At 45.9% G+C, this 26,820-nt stretch overlaps 1 protein-coding gene across 2 annotated transcripts in view; it reads left to right on the top strand.

Annotated features, from left to right (window-relative positions):
- Window positions 1-26,820, top strand: part of TMEM273 (transmembrane protein 273) — a 122,251-nt gene that overhangs the window by 49,389 nt on the left and 46,042 nt on the right. Inside the window, exons 3-4 of one of the 2 annotated variants that reach the window (XM_063963408.1) lie at window positions 11,089-11,199; window positions 12,256-12,283. In XM_063963408.1, coding sequence (XP_063819478.1) covers window positions 11,089-11,199; window positions 12,256-12,283 — 139 coding nt within the window. The remainder of the gene's footprint in view (window positions 1-11,088; window positions 11,200-12,255; window positions 12,284-26,820) is intronic. The other variant, XM_063963409.1, reaches the window with a different exon arrangement.

The following is a 26,820-nucleotide window of genomic DNA, read 5'->3' as shown; positions in this document are numbered from 1 at the left end:
AATGCACGTGTGAAAATGGCGGCGACGCGCGGCTCCTTATATAGAATCCGAGTCTCGCGAGAATCCGACAGCGGGATGATGACGTTCGGGCGCGCTCGGGTTAACCGAGCAAGGCGAGAGGATCCGAGTCTGCTCGGACCCGTGCAAAAAAGGGTGAAGTTCGGGTGGGTTCGGATTCCGAGGAACCGAACCCGCTCATCACTAATATATATATATATATATATATATAATAGAAAACATGAGCCGCACAACACTATAGAAGTCCACCAAAGGGTGCCAGGTCAAAAACTTTTCAATATGGATACAACCACACCATGAGGCTCCAGCTGGGGCTATGTTGTAGATGAGACCAGCACTCCAAGTATAATCAATCGTTTTTATGCCATTTTATAACACATCACAAAGGGTTTTCTGTGCAAATTCAGCAATTTGTAAACATGACATTTTTAGTATCAGGTATCTCACACGTCCTGTGTATACTGGGGATATACATCCTACCCAGCCGAATCTCCCAACAGCCGCTTCGGCTACCGCCGTCGTAAAAATACCCTTTTGTGGCTGGTACTCGAAAAAAACCTCCAAGGGTTAACTGGCTCTGGTGCCCTCCAATGAAGTTTGCACCTCCATGTATATAGCAGATATAAAAGGCGGCACTCAGAGACTTGACTTGTGCAAATCAAACTTTTAGTGCAAAAACTGCAGGTTACAGCATCAACGTATCAGGGCGCATAGCCCCTTCATCCTGATGTAACCTGCAGTTTTTGCACTAAAAGTTTGTTTTGCACAAGTCAAGTCTCTGAGTGTCGCCTTTTATATCTGATGTATATATATCCGGAGGGCAGCGGAGCATGCTACATTATTTAGGGTGAGTGCAGATTCATATATATATATATATATATATACACTGCTCAAAAAAATAAAGGGAACACTTAAACAACACAATGTAACTCCAAGTCAATCACACTTCTGTGAAATCAAACTGTCCACTTAGGCAGCAACACTGATTGACAATTAATTTCACATGCTGTTGTGCAAATGGAATAGACAACAGGTGGAAATTATAGGCAATTAACAAGACACCGCCAATAAAGGAGTTGTTCTGCAGGTGGTGACCACAGACCACTTCTCAGCTCCTGTGCTTTCTGGCTGATGTTTTGGTCACTTTTGAAAGCTGGCGGTGCTTTCACTCTAGTGGTAGCATGAGACGGAGTCTACAATCCACACAAGTGGCTCAGGTAGTGCAGCTCATCCAGGATGGCACATCAATGCGAGTTGTGGCAAGAAGGTTTGCTGTGTCTGTCAGCGTAGTGTCCAGAGCATGGAGGCGCTACCAGGAGATAGGCCAGTACATCAGGAGACGTGGAGGAGGCCATAGGAGGGCAACAACCCAGCAGCAGGACCGCTACCTCCGCCTTTGTGCAAGGAGGAGCACTGCCAGAGCCCTGCAAAATGACCTCCAGCAAGCCACAAATGTGAATGTGTCTACTCAAACGATCAGAAACAGACTCCATGAGGGTGGTATGAGGGCCCGACGTCCACAGGTGGGGGTTGTACTTACAGCCCAACACCGTGCAGGACGTTTGTCCTTTGCCAGAGATCACCAAGATAGGCAAATTCGCCACTGGCGCCCTGTGCTCTTCACAGATGAAAGCAGGTTCTCACTGAGCACATGTGACAGACGTGACAGAGTCTGGAGATGCCAAGGAGAATGTTCTGCTGCCTGCAACATCCTCCAGCATGACCGGTTTGGCAGTGGGTCAGTAATGGTGTGGGGTGGCATTTCTTTGGGGGACCGCACAGCGCTCCATGTGCTCGCCAGAGGTAGCCTCACTGCCATTAGGTACCGAGATGAGATCCTCAGACCCCTTGTGAGACCATATGCTGGTGCGGTTGGCCCTGGGTTCCTCCTAATGCAAGACAATGCTAGACCTCATGTGGCTGGAGTGTGTCAGCAGTTCCTGCAAGACGAAGGCATTGATGCTATGGACTGGCCCGCCCGTTCCCCAGACCTGAATCCAATTGAGCACATCTGGGACATCATGTCTCACTCCATCCACCAACGCCACGTTGCACCACAGACTGTCCAGGAGTTGGCGGATGCTTTAGTCCAGGTCTGGGAGGAGATCCCTCAGGAGACCATCCGCCACCTCATCAGGAGCATGCCCAGGCGTTGTAGGGAGGTCATACAGGCACGTGGAGGCCACACACACTACTAAGCCTCATTTTGACTTGTTTTAAGGACATTACATCAAAGTTGGATCAGCCTGTAGTGTGTGTTTTCCACTTTCATTTTGAGTGTGACTCCCCCCCTACCCTGCACAACTCCAGCATTTGACTGCCGTGTGCTGTGATGTCACCAGGCAGTGCGGCACCTGCTCTGTGGCGGCCAGGCCCGGTGACAGGGGTGGAAGGAGGGGACACGGGTCAGAGTTGCCCCTGAGAATCGGGGACACTAAAAATGGATTGCAGCACATGTGAATACTTTCTAAACTGTTTGCGAACTGATTGGCAAAAAAATTATAAATAACAAGCCGACCACACCAGGATTATACCCCCCGTCACTTGGTATGGTCTCATTGATGCCAGCGTCGCCAGGTCAAGACGCTACCTTTGCACTGGCCCTTCACTGTCTCCAGTCCTGCCACCGCCGAGGCACAGTCAGCTGACCACAAGCTAGTTCCTGGCCCCACGCTGATTTATGGAAGAGTATGTTTACCCCGGGTGCATCTGATCCCCGTGCTGTTAACAGGTAAGAGGGATCACCTCTATAGGTTTAAATGGCAGCCCAATACTACTACTAATTTTATGAGTCCCACCACTCTCTCATCACCTGCTTGCTGCACAATGAAGAACGGATGACAGTAGAAGTGGAGGGTGCCTACAAGCTCTACTTTTTACCTTTTACTTTCTCTCTCATACTTCACAAATATTCTTGCAACCCATACAAATATAAGAGCTCAATAACACTGTATCTGAATTTATATGTGACTCTGCATATATTTAAATTAGAGATGAGCGGGTTCGGTTCTCAGAGAACCGAACCCTACCAGACTTTGCCTTCCGAGTTCGGTTCTGATCCAGGATCGGGTTTTCCCGCCTGACTCGGAAACCCGAACGCGGCAAAACGTCATCATCCCGCTGTCGGATTCTCGCGGGATTTGGATTCCATATAAGGAGCCGCGCGTTGCGGCCATTTTCACTCCAGTCTCGGAGAGTGTATTGAGAGGACGTGTCCTCAGTGTTCAGTGTCTGTGTGGGGGCGGGAAAGTGGGGTGGCGAGTCTTGTGCTGTGTTGTGCTGTCCAGTGTAGTCAGTGTATCGTGCTGCATCAGTCCAGCCTGTCACAGTGTTGGTGTCCTCTGCTGCCATATATCCAGTGTAGCTGTATAAAGTGGTGCTGTGTTGTGCTGTCCAGTCAAGTGTAGTCAGTGTATTGTGCTGCATCAGTCCAGACAGTCACAGTGTTGGTGTCCTCTTCTGCCATATATCCAGTGTTCCTGTATAAAGTGGTGTTGTGTTGTGCTGCATCAGGCCAGTGGTAGTGTCCTGTACATCAGTCATTCAAGTGACGATATACACTGCTGCTATATGTCCACTGCTGCCGTATAATAATAATAACAACAACCACAAGTCCCATACAATGTTGTTGTGTTGTGCTGCATCAGACCAGTGGTAGTGTCCTGGCCATCAGTCATTCAAGTGACGATATATGCTGCTGCTATATGTCCACTGCTGTCGTATAATAATTATAACAACAACCACAAGGCCCTTACAGTGTTGTTGTGTTGTGCTGCATCAGACCAGTGGTAGTGTCCTGTCCATCAGTCATTCAAGTGACGATATGCGCTGCTGCTATATGTCCACTGCTGCCGTATAATAATTATAACAACAAGCACAAGTCCCTTACAGTGTTGTTGTGTTGTGCTGCATCAGACCAGTGATAGTGTCCTGTCCATCAGTCATTCAAGTGACGATATGCGCTGCTGCTATATGTCCACTGCTGCCGTATAATAATTATAACAACAAGCACAAGTCCCTTACAGTGTTGCTGTGTTGTGCTGCATTAGACCAGTGATAGTGTCCAGTCCATCAGTCATTCCAGTGACGAGGCAGTCACAGTGGTATATGCTGCTGCTATATGTCCACTGCTGCCATATAATAATAATAACAACCACAAGTCCCTTACAGTGTTGTTGTGTTGTGCTGCATCAGACCAGTGGTAGTGTCCTGTCCATCAGTCATTCAACTGACAATATATACGCTGCTGCTATATGTCCACTGCTGCCGTATAATAATAATAACAACCACAAGTCCCATACAATGTTGTTGTGTTGTGCTGCATCAGACCAGTGGTAGTGTCCTGTCCATCAGTCATTCAAGTGATGATATAAGCTGCTGCTATATGTCCACTGCTGCCTTATAATAATTATAACAACAACCACAAGTCCCTTACAGTGTTGTTGTGTTGTGCTGCATCAGACCAGTGGTAGTGTCCTGTCCATCAGTCATTCAAGTGACGATATACGCTGCTGCTATATGTCCACTGCTGCCGTATAATAATTATAACAACAACCACAAGTCCCTTACAATGTTGTTGTGTTGTGCTGCATCAGAGCAGTGGTAGTGTCCTGTCCATCAGTTTCAAGTGACAATATACACTGCTGCTATATGTCCACTGCTGACGTATAATAATAATAATAACAACAACCACAAGTCCCTTACAGTGTTGTTGTGTTGTGCTGCATCAGACCAGTGGTAGTGTCCTATCCATCAGTCATTCCAGTCATTCCTGTGCCGCATATTGTCTTATATAACTCCCAAAAAAGAATTGAGAACAAAAATGTTGAGGATAAAATAGGGAAAGATCAAGAAGAACCACTTCCTCCTAGTGCTGAAGCTGCAGCCACTAGCCATGACATAGACGATGAAATGCCATCAACGTCGTCTGCCAGGGCCGATGCCCATTGTGATAGTATAGGGCATGTAAAATCCAAAAAGCCAAAGTTCAGTAAAAAGAACCAATAAAGAAAATTAAATCATCTGAGGAGAAACGTAAACTTGCCAGTATGACATTTACGACACGGAGTGGCAAGGAACGGCTGACGCCCTGGCCTATGTTCATGGCTAGTGGTTCAGCTTCACATGATGATGGAAGCCCTCATCCTCCCACTAGAAAAATTGAAAGAGTTAAGCTGGAAATAGCACAGAAAATAACTGTGCGTTCTGAGATGGTATCACAAATCCCCAAGGAAAGTCCAAGTGTGTCGGCGGTTGCGATGCCTGACCTTCCCAACACTGGACAGGAAGAGGTGGCTCCTTCCACCATTTACACGCCCCCTGCATGTGCTGGAAGGAGCACCCACAGTCCAGTTCCTGATATTCAAATTGAAGATGACACTGTTGAAGTACACCAGGATGAGGATATGGGTGTTGCTGGCGCTGAGGAGGAAGTTGACGATGAGGATTCTGATGGTGATGTGGTTTGTTTAAGTCAGGCACCGGGGGAGATACCTGTTGTCCGTGGGATGAAGAAGCCCATTGTGATGCCTGGGCAAACTACTAAAAAAGCCACCTCTTCGGTGTGGAATTATTTCAACACAAATACGGACAACAGGTGTCAAGCCATCTGTTGCTTCTGTCAATCTGTAATAAGTAGGGGTAAGGATGTTAACCACCTTGGAACAACCTCCCTTATACGTCACCTGCTGCGCATTCATCAGAAGTCAGTATCAAGTTGTGAAACTTTGGGTAAGAGCATAAGCAGTCCACTGACACCTAAATCCCTTCTTCCTCCTGTACCCAAGCTCCTGCAAGCCACACCCTCATCGTCAACTTCCTCAGTCAGGAACGTCAATAGTCCTGCAGGCCATGTCACTGTCAAGACTGAGGAGTCCTCTCCTAACCGGGATTCCTCCGTTGGATCCTTGAGTGGTACGCCTGCTGATGGAGGTATTGTGTCCCCGGTATCAAATCCCATCTAGGTTTAATTTCTCTAGGCAGGCGATACCAAGAATGTATACAGACGTCAGAGAAAGAGTCACCAGTGTCCTATAAAATGCAGTTGTATCCAGTGTCCACTTAACCACGGACATGTGGACAAGTGGAACAGGGCAGACGAAGGACTATACGACTGTAACAGCCCACTGGGTAGATGTATGGCCTCCTGCAGCAACAACAGCAGTGGCACCAGTAGCAGCATCTCGCAAACGCCAACTCGTTCCTAGGCAGGCTACGCTATGTATCACCGCTTTCCTTAAGAAGCACACCGCTGACAACCTCTTACGGAAACTGAGGAACATCATTGCAGAATGTCTTGCCTCAATTGGACTCTCCTGGGGATTTGTGATATCGGACAACGCCACCAATATTGTGCGTGCATTACATCTGGGCAAATTCCAGCATGTCCCATGTTTTGCACATACAATTAATTTGGTGGTGCAGAATTTTTTGAAAAATGACAGGGGTGTGCAGGAGATGCTGTTGGTGGCCCGAAAAATTGCGGGCCACTTTCGGCATTCTGCCACTGCGTGCCGAAGACTGGAGCGCCAGCAACCACTCCTGAACCTGCCCCGCCATCAACTGAAGCAAGAGGTGGTAATGAGGTGGAATTCAGCACTCTATATGCTTCAGTGGATGGAGGAGCAGCAAAAGGCCATTAAAGCCTATACATCCACCTATGATATAGGTAAAGGAGGGGGAATGCACCTGACTCAGGCGCAGTGGAGAATGATTTCCATCTTGTGCAAGGTTCTCCAACCCTTCGGAACTTGCCACACGTGAAGTCAGTTCAGACACTCCCAGCTTGAGTCAGGTCATTCCCCTCATCAGGCTTTTGCAGAAGCAGCTGGAGAAATTGAAGGAGGAGCTAAAACGGAGCGATTCCGCAAAGTATGTGGGACTTGTGGATGGAGCCCTTCATTCGCTTTGCCAGGATTCAAGGGTGGTCAATCTGTTGAAATCAGAGCACTACATTTCGGCCACTGTGCTCGATCCTTGGTTTAAAGCCTACGTTGTATCTCTCTTTTCAGCAGACACAAGTGTGCAGAGGTGCAAAGACCTGCTGGTGAGAAAATTGTCAACTCAAGCGGAACGTGACCTGTCAACAGCTAGTCCTTCAATTTCTCCCGCCACTGGGGCTGCAAGGAAAAGGATAAGATTTCCTAGCCCACCTGCTGGCGGTGATGCATGGCAGTCATGAGCGAAAACTGATATCTGGTCTGGACTGAAGGACCTGCCAATGATTACTGACATGTCTACTGTCACTGCATATGATTCTGTCACCATTGAAAGATTGGTGGAGGATTATATGAGTGACAGCATCCAAGTAGGCATGTCAGACAGTCCGTATGTATACTGGCAGGAAAAAGAGGCAATTTGGATGCCCTTGCACAAACTGGCTTTATTTTACCTAAGTTGCCCCCCCTCCAGTGTGCACTCCGAAAGAGTGTTTAGTGCAGCCGGTAAGCTTATCAGCGATCGGCGTAGGAGGTTACTTCCACAAAATGTTGAGAAGATGATGTTCATCAAAATGAATTATAAATTCCTCCGGGAAGACCTTTACCAGCAATTGCCTCCAGAAAGTACACAGGAACCTGTGATGGTGGATTCCAGTGGAGACAAATTAATACTCTGTGAGGAGGAGGATGTACACAGTGAAAGGGGTGAGGAATCGGAGGATGAGGATGAGGTCGACATCTTGCCTCTGTAGAGCCAGTTTGTTCAAGGAGAGATTGATTGCTTCTTTTTTGGTGGGGGCCCAAACAAACCAGTCATTTCAGCCACAGTCGTGTGGCAGACCCTGTCACTAAAATGATTGGTTTGTTAAAGTGTGTATGTCCTGTTTATACAACATAAGGGTGGGAGGGCCCAAGGACAATTCCATCTTGCACCTCTTTTTCTTCTTTGCATCATGTGCTGTTTGGGGGCTAGTTTATTTAAGTGCCATCCTGTCTATAACTGCAGTACCACTCCTAGATGGGCCAGGTGTTTATGCCGCACACTTGTGTCGCTTAGCTTGGCCATCCAGCTACCTCATTGCACCTCTTTTTCTTCTTTGCATCATGTGCTGTTTGTGGCCTATTTTTTAAATCTGCCATCCTGTCTGCCACTGCAGTGCCACTCCTAGATGGGCCAGGTGTTTGTGCCGCACACTTGTGTCGCTTAGCTTAGTCATACAGCTACCTCATTGCACCTCTTTTTCTTCTTTGCATCATGTGCTGTTTGGGGACTAGTTTTTTTAAGTGCCATCCTGTCTGTAACTGCAGTGCCACTCCTAGATGGGCCAGGTGTTTGTGCAGCACACTTGTGTCGCTTAGCTTGGCCATCCAGCTACCTAATTGCACCTCTTATTCTTCTTTACATCATGTGCTGTTTGAGGACTAGTTTTTGAATAGTGCCATCTTGTCTGCAACTGCAGTGCCACTCTTAGATGGACCAGGTGTTTGTGCCACACACTTGTATCGCTTAGCTTAGTCATACAGCCACTTCGGTGCAACTTTTAGGCCTAAAAACAATATTGTGAGGTGTGAAGTGTTCAGAATAGACTGGAAATGAGTGGAAATTAATGTTATTGAGATTAATAATACCGTAGGAGAAAAATGGCCCCCAAATTCTGTGATTTTAGCTGTTTTTGTTTTGTTTTTTTAAATCATCCAGATTGAAAACCAAAACACGAAAGGGTGGTTTTGGCAAAACTAAGCCAAAACCAAAACACGAAAGTGGAATTAGAACCAAAACCAAAACACAAAACATGAAAAGCGGCAGCCGCACATCTTTGATTTAAATAGCTCTGCATATGTGTGATATATAGGGCCTAATTCAGACCTGATCCCTGTTGTGCGAATTCGCAAGGCGGCCAATTATCAATTGATGCCAAACTGCAAAAGAAATCAGCATTTTATTTGATCGCTAGGCGAACGCATGCTGATTGACCTGGAAGCTGGCGTTTGGGGGTGGTAAATTACTGTATTCTGGGAGTCTCCTCAAGCGTTTTCAGGGAGTGTGTGTGACGTCAGCTCCGACCCCGATCAGCCTGTTTCTATCACACTGTAGGAGTTGGTCCTGGGTTGCGTACAGAGTGGAAAACTCATTCGATGGTGAGTGGGTTGCGAACGAATTTGCAGCTGAACGGTGTTTGCAGGCTTCACTCTGTCTGTGCGGCGACTATCTGATCGCAGACCTCTGCAAATGTGCAGAGGTCAGGTCTAAATTAGGCTCCTAGTCCTAGCATTTTGCTGAGAGATATTGATCTATAAAACTGTGTTGTAAATTATGATTCATGCTGAATAATTACATTAATCTTGAACTACAAGTTGCTATCTGCAGCAAGGGATGTTGGGGTTAGGCTGCAGGAAGTGCGGGGCGGGGGGGTAGGTTTAGGCACTAAGGGGGGAGGTTAGGGGAAAGGGGATAGCATACTTACCTCATCCCTGTCGGGATTTTAAACATACATGTATGTATTTACATATGTGTATGCATGTATGTATGTATGTATATTTATTTTATATATATATTCTGTGTGTGTATGTTGAGGAGCAATATCAGTGTGGCGGGACCCACGATTTTCTGTTGGCGTCTCTGGTGGCAGCTTTGATGTCCCCAGATCGTTGTTTTTGGTGGTGGTGGTGTGGTGGTGGTGGTGGTGGTGGGGGGGGGTGGTACTATTATTCGTGGTGGCTGAGATGTCCATGGGGGTGCAGGGCCCTTGTGATCCTGGGGCCCATGGGCAACTGCCCATTACGTCCAATGTGAAAGACGACTCTATGCAAGGGGTGCCAATACTATGGGGGCAAGAGGCTTAGGATGGGCTGGACCCAGGATATACAGTTGCATACCAATTTCCCAGATTTGCACAGCCTATATTGTGTGGTGTTACATTTTCAGTGAGAGGAGTGTCTAGTAGATGTTATAATGGATGTTATAATGGTAATGGGGTACAGGTTGAGTATTCCATATCCAAATATCCAAAATACGGAATATTCCGAAATACGGACTTTTTTGAGTGAGAGTGAGATAGTGAAACTTTTGTTTTTTGATGGCTCAATGTACACAAACCTTGTTTATTAATACACAAAGTTATTAAAAATATTGTATTAAATGACCTTCAGGCTGTGTGTATAAGGTGTATAAGAAACATAAATGAATTGTGTGAATGTACACACACTTTGTTTAATGAACAAAGTTATAAAAAGTATTGGCTAAAATGACCTTCAGGCTGTGTGTATAAGGTGTATATGAAACATAAATGCATTCTGTGCTTAGACTTGGGTCCCATCACCATGATATCTCATTATGGTATGCAATTATTCCAAAATACGGAAAAATCCCATATCCAAAATACCTCTGGTCCCAAGCATTTTGGATAAGGGATACTCAACCTGTATTATAATGTGGCATAAATTGAACTGGAGGCCACTGTAATGTGTGTTATACTCTTATCTGCTCATTGTAATGAGCAAGAACCCTCCCTCACACACAACTATTATACACTCCATATATATCTATATATATCTCCTGCCTGTGTCTCCAGTTCCACCCTTTCCCTAAAAAAGTCATGCTTAGTGTTTTATTTTTTAATTTTTGTAGGGTGCATACTCTATACGACAGCGGCAGCTGTGGAACTTCTAAAATGCCACTTTAACATGAAGGGCGAGGGGGAGGTTTTGGTGAAGGTAATGGGAGGGAGTAGGAAGAAACTTTGCCTAGGGTGCCGGGAAACCTTGAACCAGCCCTGGAGTCTGCTGCTGATGGTGAAGCCTGGAGAGAAGAATAGTCCCTGTACAACAGCTCCCCCCAGGGGGCCCTTGAGATAGGGGAGCCATGGGTACTTTATATATATATATATATATATATAGATATATAGATATATACACACACACACACACACACACACACACACACACACACACACACTGTGTGTTTGAAATCAGAATAAAGAACTCTTATAGCACTTAATGACCTACAGTACTGTATTAAACCTGTATAATATAAGAATATACATGTGCAAACAAATATGTTTTGCTACCTCCAGTATTTCATATTAATAGCTATTGACATGATTGGTAAAGTTTTCCTTTTTTTTTCCCTTAGATATACGGTACGCTGTCATTGGAGCCTGTTTGGGCACAGTTTTTGCTGTTGCTTTTATCGTTATAAAACTTTACATGATAAAGAAACACATGTTGGATAACAATTTTTCAGGTGAGCTTTATTGCTAATACACTGTACACAGGGCAGTAGAGAGCCCAGTAGAGAGGGCACTGTCCGGCTGTCCCACCCGTGGGCCACAGTGTCCCACGGGGTTGGGGGGGCGGACTGGGAGAGCCACTGATCACTGCTGCTCTGCACAGCAGCCGGTGAGCACTGAATATATGCCGTGCATCAAGGGCGTAGCTTCCACAGGTGCAGGCAGTGCAGCTGCTATGGGGCCCAGAGCTGGAAGGGGCCCACCTTCCCCATCAAAGTTACATGTGTTATATAAATTTTTTGCCATTGGGTGGTACGTAGGGGTCCTTTCAAACTTTTTCCTTGGGGCATGCAATATATCTAAGTATGCCCCTAGAGCTGCACATTGTAGTGTGGTATAAAATGATCTGAAGGGCATTTTATTGTTATATAATATGAACTGGGGCACTGTAATGAGGCACAATAAGAACGGGGAGCACTATATACCATAATGTGAATTGGGGGTACTGTGCGGCATAATGTGTACTGGCAGCCCTGATATGTGACATAGGGTGAACTTACAGTAAGCACTACTGCGATTCATAAAACAAACTAGGGCACTACTAGGGCATAACATTAAATAAGGCTCTACTATGGTTCAGAAAATGAACTAGGGCAATATAATAGGGCATAAAATTAACAACTGCTGCAGAGAGGTGTCTCTCTAGAAGCATTGGGATGGGGCCCCTTCAAAATGTTGCTATGGGGCCCACAAAGTTCTGGCTACGCCCCTGCATGGCATCTATCAGTGCAGGAAGTGGCCGGGGGCTGCCCAGTCACTCAGAGAGTGCTGGGCACGCCCCCAAAATGACAAAAATGGGGGGATGATGTGCTGTCTCCAACCCCCCTCCACCCAAGGCCCCATTCCCTTTCTGGCAGTGCCCGAACCGCAGGATTGGCTTGTCCCAACCGCACACACTCAACAGTTGGGAGGTATGGCTAAACCTCCGCTGAAAATTTACATTGTCATCATATCGATCAGTAGACATACATTTGCCTGTAACTAGAATATTTTATTTGTTTAATTCCCAGAATCAGAGTCTTTTAATCTCAAGAGCAGGTAAGGATTTTATGTCAATGGTATATTCAGCCTAAGACACATTGTCATTGTAACTGTTTGCATTCAGAATGAAGTGTGATAGAAAAAGCTGGCCCTATATACAGGTCCAGTGACAGGGGAGGCCAAAGGGAACAACCGTTTAGGTAGCAAAAATGTTTATCACCATATCATATATCATACCTCCCAACATTGAAGATATGTGAAGAGGGACTTTTGCGCCTGAACTAAAAAAGGGGCGTGACCCATGGGATAGGGGTTCGTGGCTTCATGAGAGTGTCCGCGATTGCGCAAGCCACGCCCCATTTTCATCACTGAGGGGGCATGCCCAGCACCTCTGTGAGCTGCTGGCATGCCCCCTCTCCCTCTGGTTTCTGCGAAGAGACACCGTGCGCATGCGCACAGCGTCTATTCATCGCTGCTCAGCAGAGCAGCAAATGACAGCAGCCTCCCAACTCCTCCCTCCCACCGCAGGACACTGGGGCCCGTAGGTGGAACAGTCCCAAAAAAAGAGACTGTCCCACGAAAATCAAGACAGTTGGGAGGTATGATATATGTTCCTCTAAACTAGAGATCGTCGACTTCCGAACCACCCCGAACTTCAGGTGGTTTAAACGGGTCCGTGGCAGCCTCGGTTCTTCCCACCTTACTTGCAAAACCCGAACACGGGAAAACATCATCATCCCGCTGTCGGATTCTCGCGAGATTCGGATTCCATATAAAGAGCCGCGCGTCACCGCCATTTTCACTCTTGCATTGTAGATTGAGCGGAGAGGACATGGCTACGTTCTCTGCATGAATAACACAATATAAGCTAAATATCAGCTCAATATCTGTGCTCAGTATCAGTGCTGCATTGTGGTGACCAGTATACTACAGTACAATAGTCCATTGCTGTATCTTGCTGCTCCGTGTCAGTTCTAGTATCGTGAACAGTGCTCAATATCTGTGCTCAGTATCAGTGCTGCATTGTGGTGACCAGTATATAGTAGTACAGTACAGTAGTCCATTACTGTATCTTGCTGCTTCGTGTCAGTTCTAGTATCCTGAACAGTGCTCGATATCTGTGCTCAGTATCAGTACTGCATTGTGGTGACCAGTATATAGTAGTACAGTACAGTAGTCCATTGCTGTATCTTGCTGCTCCGTGTCAGTTTTAGTATCCTGAACAGTGCTCAATATCTATGCTCAGTATCAGTGCTGCATTGTGGTGACCAGTATATAGTAGTACAGTACAGTAGTCCATTGCTGTATCTTGCTGCTCCGTGTCAGTTCTAGTATCCTGAACAGTGCTCGATATCTGTGCTCAGTATCAGTACTGCATTGTGGTGACCAGTATATAGTAGTACAGTACAGTAGTCCATTGCTGTATCTTGCTGCTCCGTGTCAGTTCTAGTATCCTGAACAGTGCTCAATATCTGTGCTCAGTATCAGTGCTGCATTGTGGTGACCAGTATATAGTAGTACAGTACAGTAGTCCATTGCTGTATCTTGCTGCGCCGTGTCAGTTCTAGTATCCTGAACAGCGCTCAATATCTGTGCTCAGTATCAGTGCTGCATTGTGCTGACCAGTATATAGTAGTATAGTACAGTAGTCCATTGCTGTATCTTGCTGCTCCGTGTCAGTTCTAGTATCCTGAACAGCGCTCAATATCTGTGCTCAGTATCAGTGCTGCATTGTGCTGACCAGTATATAGTAGTATAGTACAGTAGTCCATTGCTGTATCTTGCTGCTCCGTGTCAGTTCTAGTATCCTGAACAGTGCTCAATATCTGTGCTCAGTATCAGTGCTGCATTGTGGTGACCAGTATATAGTAGTACAGTACAGTAGTCCATTGCTGTATCTTGCTGCTCCGTGTCAGTTCTAGTATCCTGAACAGTGCTCAATATCTGTGATCAGTATCAGTGCTGTTTTGTGGTGACCAGTATATAGTAGTACAATACAGTAGTCCAGTGCTGTTCTCGCTGCCCAGTGTCAGTTCTAGTATCCTCATCAGTGCTCAGTATCACTACTCATTGTCTTGTGCTGCATTGTGGTGACTAAAAGTCCAGTGTCTTGTGCTGCATCTTGCTGCCCAGTGTCAGTTCTAGTATCCTCATCAGTGCTCAGTATCACTGCTCATTGTCTTGTGCTGCATTGTGGTGACCAGTATACTACAGTACAATAGTCCAGTGCTGTATCTTGCTGCTCAGTGCCAGTTCTAGTATCCTCATCAGTGCTCAGTATCACTGCTCATTGTCTTGTGCTGCATTGTGTGGTGCTTAGTATACTACAGTACATTACTAATAGTCCTGTGCCTTGTGCTGCATCTTGCTGCTGTAGTGTGCTGTGGTAGTGTCCTGTCACTGTGCATAGGTCATCATCATTCCGGTCACAGTGGTATCTGGGGGGTGACAATTCCAGAGTTCTTTTGTGCTGCTCACTAATACTAGTACAGTGTCTTGTGCTGCATCATGCTGCTCAGTGTCAGTTCTCCGTAGTATCATCAGTGCTCAGTATAATCAGTGCTCAGTATAATCAGTGCTCAGTATAATCAGTGCTCAGTATAATCAGTGATCAGTATAATCAGTGCTCAGTATAATCAGTGCTCAGTAAAATCAGTGATCAGTATAATCAGTGATCAGTATAATCAGTGCTAAGTATAATCAATGATCAGTATAATCAGTGCGCTGTTAGACGTGCGCCCGTTATCCGCCATTAGTGCACTGGGATTTAGACAATTGATGAAGTTATTGTGTCCCCGGTACCAAATCCCATCTAGATTCCACTTCACTAGGCAGGCGATAGCGAGATTTTGCCAATTAATTCCAGTGATTTGGACGTAGCATTACAGGGATTTTGCCAATTAATATCAGTGATTTATAATTATTAATTACAGTGATCTTGCCAAATAATTCCAGTGATTTGGACGTAGCATTACAGTGATTTTACCAGTTAATATCAGTGATTTATAATTATTAATTACAGTGATCTTGCCAAATAATTACAGTGATTTGGACATATAATTCCAGTTGGAATTGTTTGTGTCGCTTGGCTTAGTCCAAGGGTGGGGAACCTTTGGCCCTCCAGATGTTGTTGAACTACACATACCAGCATGCCCTGCTACAGTTTTGCTATTTGGCCATGCTAAAACTGTTGCAGAGCATGCTGGGATGTGTAGTTTTACAACCGCTGGAGGACCGCAGGTTCCCCACCCCTGGCTTAGTCATACAGCTACCTCATTGCACCTCTTCGACATCTTTGCATGAGGTGCTGTTTGGGGCCTAGTTTTTGAAAAGTGCCATCCTGTGTGACACTGCCGTATGAGTCCAGGGGTACTGCTATATTAGTCCTGGGGTACTGGCGTACAAGTCCACCAATTGCAGATTTTTTTGAAAGTGACTGGAGCATGCTGGAGATTCTGTCAGTGGACCGAACAATTGCGGCCCACTCTTGACATTCAGCCACTGCGTGAGACTACTAGATGGGCCAGGTGGCTGTGTCGCTTAGCTTAGGCCTACAGCAACCTCGGTGCACCTTTTTTTCGTCTTTGCATCATGTGCTTTTTTTAATATCTGCCCCCCTGTCTGACACTGCAGTGCCACTCCTAGATGGGCCAGGTGTTTGTGCTGACCACTTGGGTCGCTTAGCTTAGTCATCAAGTGACCTTGGTGCAACCTTTTGGCCTAAAAACAATATTGTGAGGTGTTCAGAATAGACTGGAAAGTGGAAATGAGTGGAAATTATGGTTATTGAGGTTAATAATACTATAGGATCTAAATAACCCCCAAATTCTATGATTTAAGCTGTTTTTGAGGGTTTTTGAAAAAAAAAAACCCCGAATCCAAAACACACCCGAATCCGACAAAAATTCTTAAGGGAGGTTTTGGCAAAACGCGTCCGAATCCAAAACACGACCGCGGAACCGAATCCAAAACCAAAACACAAAACCCGAAAAATGCCCGCTGCACATCTCTACTCTAAACCAACATTCCTTTTACATATAGAATATCCCTGAAATAAGATGCAAATGTTTATTTAGCTTGAGTAATTAAAATAGTAATACAAATATTTGTCTCACAAGCGGAAGAAGATACTTTCAATGCAGGGATTACATGCCAAATTGTTCCCAAAGAAACGTCACAGTAAACTTTATTGCAGTAGGTTCACGAACACTAATATTCAAGTTTTCTATAAAAATGTACTAATAGAATTTACAGTAGGCTAGACCCCAAATGCTTTAGGAATTTGAATAGAGTTAAATATATTTTTTATGCATTTTTCAAAATCACTGACTTTCTGTATTTTTTTCCAGCAGATTTATAATGGTAATACTGTATTATTATATGCAAAACATGCTTGGATTTATAGTTAATAATATTACCAGTTTAAATCCACAGCAATAAAAAAAAACACTGAAAATCAGCAGCTTTAAAAAACACTTATAAACATAAACCCTTATATGGTATGTAAAAAAAAATTAAAAAATTATAAAAGGATATCTGCCCTTTTACTCAACCTCTTCCCCATGTCTACTATGTTACTTTAGGTCCTTCTGTGATTGTTGGCTGCTGGAAGAATGGGAGTCATTCCGAGTTGATCGCTCGCTAGCTACTTTTAGCAGCCGTGTAAACGCTATGCCGCTACCCACTGGGGAGTGTATTTTAGCTTAGCAGAAGTGCGAACGCATGTGGAGCCGAGCTTTACAAAAACAGTTTGTGCAGCTCTGATCCTACTCAGCGCTTGCGATCACTTCAGCCTATTTGTGTCCAGATTTGACGTCATACACCCGCACAGCAAACGCCCAGCCACGCCTGCATTTTTGCAGACACGCCTGCGTTTTTGCAAACACTCCCTGAAAACGGTCAGTTGACACCCAGTAACGCCCCCTTCCTGTCAATCTACTTGTGGCCGCCAGTGCGAAGGAAAACTTTGCTAGAACCTGAGCACAACCACAAAGAGCTTTGTACCCGTACATCGCGTGTGCGATATGCGGGGCATATACATGCGCATAAATGCTGTTTTTTCACCTGATCGCTGCGCTGCGAAAATTGGCAGCGAGCGATGAACTCGGAATGACCCCCAATATCTTCCAGCGACCGGCCACTCTACATTTCAGACTGGTTGCATTGTTTGCAACCAGGTCAGATAACGCACAGCCTGGGGTGTTCACAAACAATGCAACCACACCAAGCAAGTGGTTAATGTCTTTTGTCACCTCTTCCTTAGTCACATATTGCAGCAAAAGGAACATTTGGGGTCATTCCGACCCGTTCGCAGGCAGCGGTTTGTCGCAGCGGTGCGAACGGGTCCGGAATGCGCATGTGCGGTGGATGCACTGCGCGTACGTGACTTTGCCTGGTGACAGGGGTTGCTGGGTTACGTCGCGTTCTACGAAGAAAGCGGTCGCAGAGCCGACCGCAAGAAGATTGACAGAAAGAAAGCGTTCCTGGGCGGATCCGGACCGTTGACTGCCGTTTTCTGGGAGTGGTAAGGAAAATGCAGGCGTGTCCAGGAGAACGTAGGGCGGATGTCTGGCGTCAAAGCCGACTCCAGCATCGCAGAGATCGTCGCACAGGGTAAGTATGTCCAGGGCTAGTCATGTTTTGCTGAAATTTTTTTAGCTTAGCAGGACTGCACAAGCGATCACAGCCCTGCTAAGCTAAAATACACTCCCCCATAGGTGTGGACTAGTTGATCGCAGCAGCAGCAAAAAGTTGCTGGCTGCGATCAACTCGGAATGGCCACCACAGGGCTGACATTTTCCACATATAGCAGCTTACCTACTACATACTTTTGTGTTGTTCTTTTTCATTCAAATAGTCTACAGATGTGAACTTCTCAGATTTTAAATCTCTTACCCCCGTGTCAGCTCCATAACATTAATTACTACAGTCTATTCATTCAAACCCCTTTTTGTTTTGCTGGTTTCACTCTGTGCTCTCTCTCTCTTAGAGATGAGCGCCTGAAATTTCTCGGGTTTTGTGTTTTGGTTTTGGGTTCGGTTCCGCGGCCGTGTTTTGGGTTCGAACGCGTTTTGGCAAAACCTCACCGAATTTTTTTTGTCGGATTCGGGTGTGTTTTGGATTCGGGTGTTTTTTTCAAAAAACACTAAAAAACAGCTTAAATCATAGAATTTGGGGGTCATTTTGATCCCAAAGTATTATTAACCTCAAAAACCATAATTTACACTCATTTTCAGTCTATTCTGAATACCTCACACCTCACAATATTATTTTTAGTCCTAAAATTTGCACCGAGGTCGCTGTGTGAGTAAGATAAGCGACCCTAGTGGCCGACACAAACACCGGGCCCATCTAGGAGTGGCACTGCAGTGTCACGCAGGATGTCCCTTCTAGAGATGAGCGCCGGAAATTTTTCGGGTTTTGTGTTTTGGTTTTGGGTTCGGTTCCGCGGCCGTGTTTTGGGTTCGACCGCGTTTTGGCAAAACCTCACCGAATTTTTTTTGTCGGATTCGGGTGTGTTTTGGATTCGGGTGTTTTTTTAAAAAAACCCTAAAAAACAGCTTAAATCATAGAATTTGGGGGTAATTTTGATCCCAAAGTATTATTAACCTCAAAAAACATAATTTACACTCATTTTCAGCCTATTCTGAACACATCACACCTCACAATATTATTTTTAGTCCTAAAATTTGCACCGAGATCGCTGTGTGAGTAAGATAAGCGACCCTAGTGGCCGACACAAACACCGGGCCCATCTAGGAGTGGCACTGCAGTGTCACGCAGGATGGCCCTTCCAAAAAACCCTCCCCAAACAGCACATGACGCAAAGAAAAAAAGAGGCGCAATGAGGTAGCTGACTGTGTGAGTAAGATTAGCGACCCTAGTGGCCGACACAAACACCGGGCACATCTAGGAGTGGCACTGCAGTGTCACGCAGGATGTCCCTTCCAAAAAACCCTCCCCAAACAGCACATGACGCAAAGAAAAAAAGAGGCGCAATGAGGTAGCTGTGTGAGTAAGATTAGCGACCCTAGTGGCCGACACAAACACCGGGCCCATCTAGGAGTGGCACTGCAGTGTCACGCAGGATGTCCCTTCCAAAAAACCCTCCCCAATCAGCACATGATGCAAAGAAAAAGAAAAGAAAAAAGAGGTGCAAGATGGAATTATCCTTGGGCCCTCCCACCCACCCTTATGTTGTATAAACAAAACAGGACATGCACACTTTAACCAACCCATCATTTCAGTGACAGGGTCTGCCACACGACTGTGACTGATATGACGGGTTGGTTTGGACCCCCCCCAAAAAAGAAGCAATTAATCTCTCCTTGCACAAACTGGCTCTACAGAGGCAAGATGTCCACCTCATCTTCACCCTCCGATATATCACCGTGTACATCCCCCTCCTCACAGATTATCAATTCGTCCCCACTGGAATCCACCATCTCAGCTCCCTGTGTACTTTGTGGAGGCAATTGCTGCTGGTCAATGTCTCCGCGGAGGAATTGATTATAATTCATTTTAATGAGCATCATCTTCTCCACATTTTCTGGATGTAACCTCGTACGCCGATTGCTGACAAGGTGAGCGGCGGCACTAAACACTCTTTCGGAGTACACACTTGTGGGAGGGCAACTTAGGTAGAATAAAGCCAGTTTGTGCAAGGGCCTCCAAATTGCCTCTTTTTCCTGCCAGTATAAGTACGGACTGTGTGACGTGCCTACTTGGATGCGGTCACTCATATAATCCTCCACCATTCTATCAATGTTGAGAGAATCATATGCAGTGACAGTAGACGACATGTCCGTAATCGTTGTCAGGTCCTTCAGTCCGGACCAGATGTCAGCATCAGCAGTCGCTCCAGACTGCCCTGCATCACCGCCAGCGGGTGGGCTCGGAATTCTGAGCCTTTTCCTCGCACCCCCAGTTGCGGGAGAATGTGAAGGAGGAGATGTTGACAGGTCGCGTTCCGCTTGACTTGACAATTTTGTCACCAGCAGGTCTTTCAACCCCAGCAGACCTGTGTCTGCCGGAAAGAGAGATCCAAGGTAGGCTTTAAATCTAGGATCGAGCACGGTGGCCAAAATGTAGTGCTCTGATTTCAACAGATTGACCACCCGTGAATCCTTGTTAAGCGAATTAAGGGCTGCATCCACAAGTCCCACATGCCTAGCGGAATCGCTCCGTGTTAGCTCCTCCTTCAATGCCTCCAGCTTCTTCTGCAAAAGCCTGATGAGGGGAATGACCTGACTCAGGCTGGCAGTGTCTGAACTGACTTCACGTGTGGCAAGTTCAAAGGGCATCAGAACCTTGCACAACGTTGAAATCATTCTCCACTGCACTTGAGACAGGTGCATTCCACCTACTATATCGTGCTCAATTGTATAGGCTTGAATGGCCTTTTGCTGCTCCTCCAACCTCTGAAGCATATAGAGGGTTGAATTCCACCTCGTTACCACTTCTTGCTTCAGATGATGGCAGGGCAGGTTCAGTAGTTTTTGGTGGTGCTCCAGTTTTCTGTACGTGGTGCCTGTACGCCGAAAGTGTCCCGCAATTCTTCTGGCCACCGACAGCATCTCTTGCACGCCCCTGTCGTTTTTTAAAAAATTCTGCACCACCAAATTCAAGGTATGTGCAAAACATGGGACGTGCTGGAATTGGCCCAGATTTAATGCACACACAATATTGCTGGCGTTGTCCGATGCCACAAATCCACAGGAGAGTCCAATTGGGGTAAGCCATTCCGCGATGATCTTCCTCAGTTGCCGTAAGAGGTTTTCAGCTGTGTGCGTATTCTGGAAAGCGGTGATACAAAGCGTAGCCTGCCTAGGAAAGAGTTGGCGTTTGCGAGATGCTGCTACTGGTGCCGCCGCTGCTGTTCTTGCGGCGGGAGTCCATACATCTACCCAGTGGGCTGTCACAGTCATATAGTCCTGACCCTGCCCTGCTCCACTTGTCCACATGTCCGTGGTTAAGTGGACATTGGGTACAGCTGCATTTTTTAGGACACTGGTGACTCTTTTTCTGAGGTCTGTGTACATTTTCGGTATCGCCTGCCTAGAGAAATGGAACCTAGATGGTATTTGGTACCGGGGACACAGTACCTCCAACAAGTCTCTAGTTGGCTCTGCAGTAATGATGGATACCGGAACCACGTTTCTCACCACCCAGGATGCCAAGGCCTCAGTTATCCGCTTTGCAGTAGGATGACTGCTGTGATATTTCATCTTCCTCGCAAAGGACTGTTGAACAGTCAATTGCTTACTGGAAGTAGTACAAGTGGGCTTACGACTTCCCCTCTGGGATGACCATCGACTCCCAGCGGCAACAACAGCAGCGCCAGCAGCAGTAGGCGTTACACGCAAGGATGCATCGGAGGAATCCCAGGCAGGAGAGGACTCGTCAGACTTGCCAGTGACATGGCCTGCAGGACTATTGGCATTCCTGGGGAAGGAGGAAATTGACACTGAGGGAGTTGGTGGGGTGGTTTGCGTGAGCTTGGTTACAAGAGGAAGGGATTTACTGGTCAGTGGACTGCTTCCGCTGTCACCCAAAGTTTTTGAACTTGTCACTGACTTATTATGAATGCGCTGCAGGTGACGTATAAGGGAGGATGTTCCGAGGTGGTTAACGTCCTTACCCCTACTTATTACAGCTTGACAAAGGGAACACACGGCTTGACACCTGTTGTCCGCATTTCTGGTGAAATACCTCCACACCGAAGAGCTGATTTTTTTGGTATTTTCACCTGGCATGTCAACGGCCATATTCCTCCCACGGACAACAGGTGTCTCCCCGGGTGCCTGACTTAAACAAACCACCTCACCATCAGAATACTCCTGGTCAATTTCCTCCCCAGCGCCAGCAACACCCATATCCTCCTCATCCTGGTGTACTTCAACACTGACATCTTCAATCTGACTATCAGGAACTGGACTGCGGGTGCTCCTTCCAGCACTTGCAGGGGGCATGCAAATAGTGGAAGGCGCATGCTCTTCACGTCCAGTGTTGGGAAGGTCAGGCATCGCAAACGACACAATTGGACTCTCCTTGTGGATTTGGGATTTCAAAGAACGCACAGTTCTTTGCGGTGCTTTTGCCAGCTTGAGTCTTTTCAGTTTTCTAGCGAGAGGCTGAGTGCTTCCATCCTCATGTGAAGCTGAACCACTAGCCATGAACATAGGCCAGGGCCTCAGCCGTTCCTTGCCACTCCGTGTGGTAAATGGCATATTGGCAAGTTTACGCTTCTCCTCCGACAATTTTATTTTAGGTTTTGGAGTCCTTTTTTTTCTGATATTTGGTGTTTTGGATTTGACATGCTCTGTACTATGACATTGGGCATCGGCCTTGGCAGACGACGTTGCTGGCATTTCATCGTCTCGGCCATGACTAGTGGCAGCAGCTTCAGCACGAGGTGGAAGTGGATCTTGATCTTTCCCTAATTTTGGAACCTCAACTTTTTTGTTCTCCATATTTTATAGGCAGAACTAAAAGGCACCTCAGGTAAACAATGGAGATGGATGGATTGGATACTAGTATACAATTATGGACGGACTGCCACGGTTAGGTGGTATAAAAAAACCACGGTTAGGTGGTATATATTATAATAATAATACAATTATGGATGGACGGACTGCCTGCCGACTGCCGACACAGAGGTAGCCACAGCCGTGAACTACCGCACTGTACACTGGTTGATAAAGAGATAGTAGTATACTCGTAACAACTAGTATGACACTATGACGACGGTATAAAGAATGAAAAAAAAACCACGGTTAGGTGGTATATATTATAATAATAATACAATTATGGATGGACGGACTGCCTGCCGACTGCCGACACAGAGGTAGCCACAGCCGTGAACTACCGCACTGTACACTGGTTGATAAAGAGATAGTAGTATACTCGTAACAACTAGTATGACACTATGACGACGGTATAAAGAATGAAAAAAAAACCACGGTTAGGTGGTATATATTATAATAATAATACAATTATGGATGGACGGACTGCCTGCCGACTGCCGACACAGAGGTAGCCACAGCCGTGAACTACCGCACTGTACACTGGTTGATAAAGAGATAGTAGTATACTCGTAACAACTAGTATGACACTATGACGACGGTATAAAGAATGAAAAAAAAACCACGGTTAGGTGGTATATATTATAATAATAATACAATTATGGATGGACGGACTGCCTGCCGACTGCCGACACAGAGGTAGCCACAGCCGTGAACTACCGCACTGTACACTGGTTGATAAAGAGATAGTAGTATACTCGTAACAACTAGTATGACACTATGACGGTATAAAGAATGAAAAAAAAACCACGGTTAGGTGGTATATATTATAATAATAATACAATTATGGATGGACGGACTGCCTGCCGACTGCCGACACAGAGGTAGCCACAGCCGTGAACTACCGCACTGTACACTGGTTGATAAAGAGATAGTAGTATACTCGTAACAATTAGGATGACACTATGACGGTATAAAGAATGAAAAAAAAACCACGGTTAGGTGGTAGGTATATAATAATAAATAATACAATTCTGGTCGGACGGACTGCCTGCCGTGTGCCGACACAGAGGTAGCCACAGCCGTGAACTACCGCACTGTACACTGGTTGATAAAGAGATAGTAGTATACTCGTAACAATTAGGATGACACTATGACGGTATAAAGAATGAAAAAAAAACCACGGTTAGGTGGTAGGTATATAATAATAAATAATACAATTCTGGTCGGACGGACTGCCTGCCGTGTGCCGACACAGAGGTAGCCACAGCCGTGAACTACCGCACTGTACACTGGTTGATAAAGAGATAGTAGTATACTCGTAACAATTAGGATGACACTATGACGGTATAAAGAATGAAAAAAAAACCACGGTTAGGTGGTAGGTATATAATAATAAATAATACAATTCTGGTCGGACGGACTGCCTGCCGTGTGCCGACACAGAGGTAGCCACAGCCGTGAACTACCGCACTGTACACTGGTTGATAAAGAGATAGTAGTATACTCGTAACAATTAGGATGACACTATGACGGTATAAAGAATGAAAAAAAAAACCACGGTTAGGTGGTAGGTATATAATAATAAATAATACAATTCTGGTCGGACGGACTGCCTGCCGTGTGCCGACACAGAGGTAGCCACAGCCGTGAACTACCGCACTGTACACTGGTTGATAAAGAGATAGTAGTATACTCGTAACAATTAGGATGACACTATGACGGTATAAAGAATGAAAAAAAAACCACGGTTAGGTGGTAGGTATATAATAATAAATAATACAATTCTGGTCGGACGGACTGCCTGCCGTGTGCCGACACAGAGGTAGCCACAGCCGTGAACTACCGCACTGTACACTGGTTGATAAAGAGATAGTAGTATACTCGTAACAATTAGGATGACACTATGACGGTATAAAGAATGAAAAAAAAACCACGGTTAGGTGGTAGGTATATAATAATAAATAATACAATTCTGGTCGGACGGACTGCCTGCCGTGTGCCGACACAGAGGTAGCCACAGCCGTGAACTACCGCACTGTACACTGGTTGATAAAGAGATAGTAGTATACTCGTAACAATTAGGATGACACTATGACGGTATAAAGAATGAAAAAAAAACCACGGTTAGGTGGTAGGTATATAATAATAAATAATACAATTCTGGTCGGACGGACTGCCTGCCGTGTGCCGACACAGAGGTAGCCACAGCCGTGAACTACCGCACTGTACACTGGTTGATAAAGAGATAGTAGTATACTCGTAACAATTAGGATGACACTATGACGGTATAAAGAATGAAAAAAAAACCACGGTTAGGTGGTAGGTATATAATAATAAATAATACAATTCTGGTCGGACGGACTGCCTGCCGTGTGCCGACACAGAGGTAGCCACAGCCGTGAACTACCGCACTGTACACTGGTTGATAAAGAGATAGTAGTATACTCGTAACAATTAGGATGACACTATGACGGTATAAAGAATGAAAAAAAAACCACGGTTAGGTGGTAGGTATATAATAATAAATAATACAATTCTGGTCGGACGGACTGCCTGCCGTGTGCCGACACAGAGGTAGCCACAGCCGTGAACTACCGCACTGTACACTGGTTGATAAAGAGATAGTAGTATACTCGTAACAATTAGGATGACACTATGACGGTATAAAGAATGAAAAAAAAACCACGGTTAGGTGGTAGGTATATAATAATAAATAATACAATTCTGGTCGGACGGACTGCCTGCCGTGTGCCGACACAGAGGTAGCCACAGCCGTGAACTACCGCACTGTACTGTGTCTGCTGCTAATATAGACTGGTTGATATTTAAAGAGATATTAGTAGTATACAACAATACTATACTGGTGGTCAGGCACTGGTCACCACTCCTGCAGCAAAAGTGTGCACTGTTAATTAATATAATTGTACTCCTGGCTCCTGCTAACAACCTGCAGTGCTCCCCAGTCTCCCCCACAATTAATTATAAGCTTTTAATTTATACATTGATGACTGTGCAGCACACTGGGCTGAGCTGAGTGCACACAGACTGAGTCACACTGTGTGACTGACTGTGCTGTGTATCGTTTTTTTTTTCAGGCAGAGAACGGATATAGCAGAGAGAAGTGAACGGATATATTATATTAAATAAAAGTTAACTAGCAACTGCACTGGTCACTGACTGTGGTAAACTAACTCTGTCTGCGACTCTGCACAATCTCTCTCTATCTAATCTATCTATCTCTATTCTAATGGAGAGGACGCCAGACACGTCCTCTCCCTATCAATCTCAATGCACGAGTGAAAATGGCGGCGACGCGCGGCTCCTTATATAGAATCCGAGTCTCGCGATAGAATCCGAGCCTCGCGAGAATCCGACAGCGTCATGATGACGTTCGGGCGCGCTCGGGTTAACCGAGCAAGGCGGGAAGATCCGAGTCGCTCGGACCCGTGGAAAAAAAAGTGAAGTTCGTGCGGGTTCGGATTCAAAGAAACCGAACCCGCTCATCTCTAGTCCCTTCCAAAAAACCCTCCCCAAACAGCACATGACGCAAAGAAAAAAAGAGGCGCAATGAGGTAGCTGTGTGAGTAAGATTAGCGACCCTAGTGGCCGACACAAACACCGGGCCCATCTAGGAGTGGCACTGCAGTGTCACGCAGGATGGCCCTTCCAAAAAACCCTCCCCAAACAGCACATGACGCAAAGAAAAAAAGAGGCGCAATGAGGTAGCTGTGTGAGTAAGATTAGCGACCCTAGTGGCCGACACAAACACCGGGCCCATCTAGGAGTGTCACTGCAGTGTCACGCAGGATGTCCCTTCCAAAAAACCCTCCCCAAACAGCACATGACGCAAAGAAAAAAAGAGGCGCAATGAGGTAGCTGTGTGAGTAAGATTAGCGACCCTAGTGGCCGACACAAACACCGGGCCCATCTAGGAGTGGCACTGCAGTGTCACGCAGGATGTCCCTTCCAAAAAACCCTCCCCAATCAGCACATGATGCAAAGAAAAAGAAAAGAAAAAAGAGGTGCAAGATGGAATTGTCCTTGGGCCCTCCCACCCACCCTTATGTT

The sequence above is a fragment of the Pseudophryne corroboree genome, chromosome 3, assembly GCF_028390025.1.
Source record: "Pseudophryne corroboree isolate aPseCor3 chromosome 3, aPseCor3.hap2, whole genome shotgun sequence".
Taxonomy (NCBI): Eukaryota; Metazoa; Chordata; class Amphibia; order Anura; family Myobatrachidae; genus Pseudophryne; species Pseudophryne corroboree.
The sequence above is the reverse complement of the archived record's forward strand: the minus strand, read 5'-3'. Positions and strand labels throughout refer to the sequence as shown.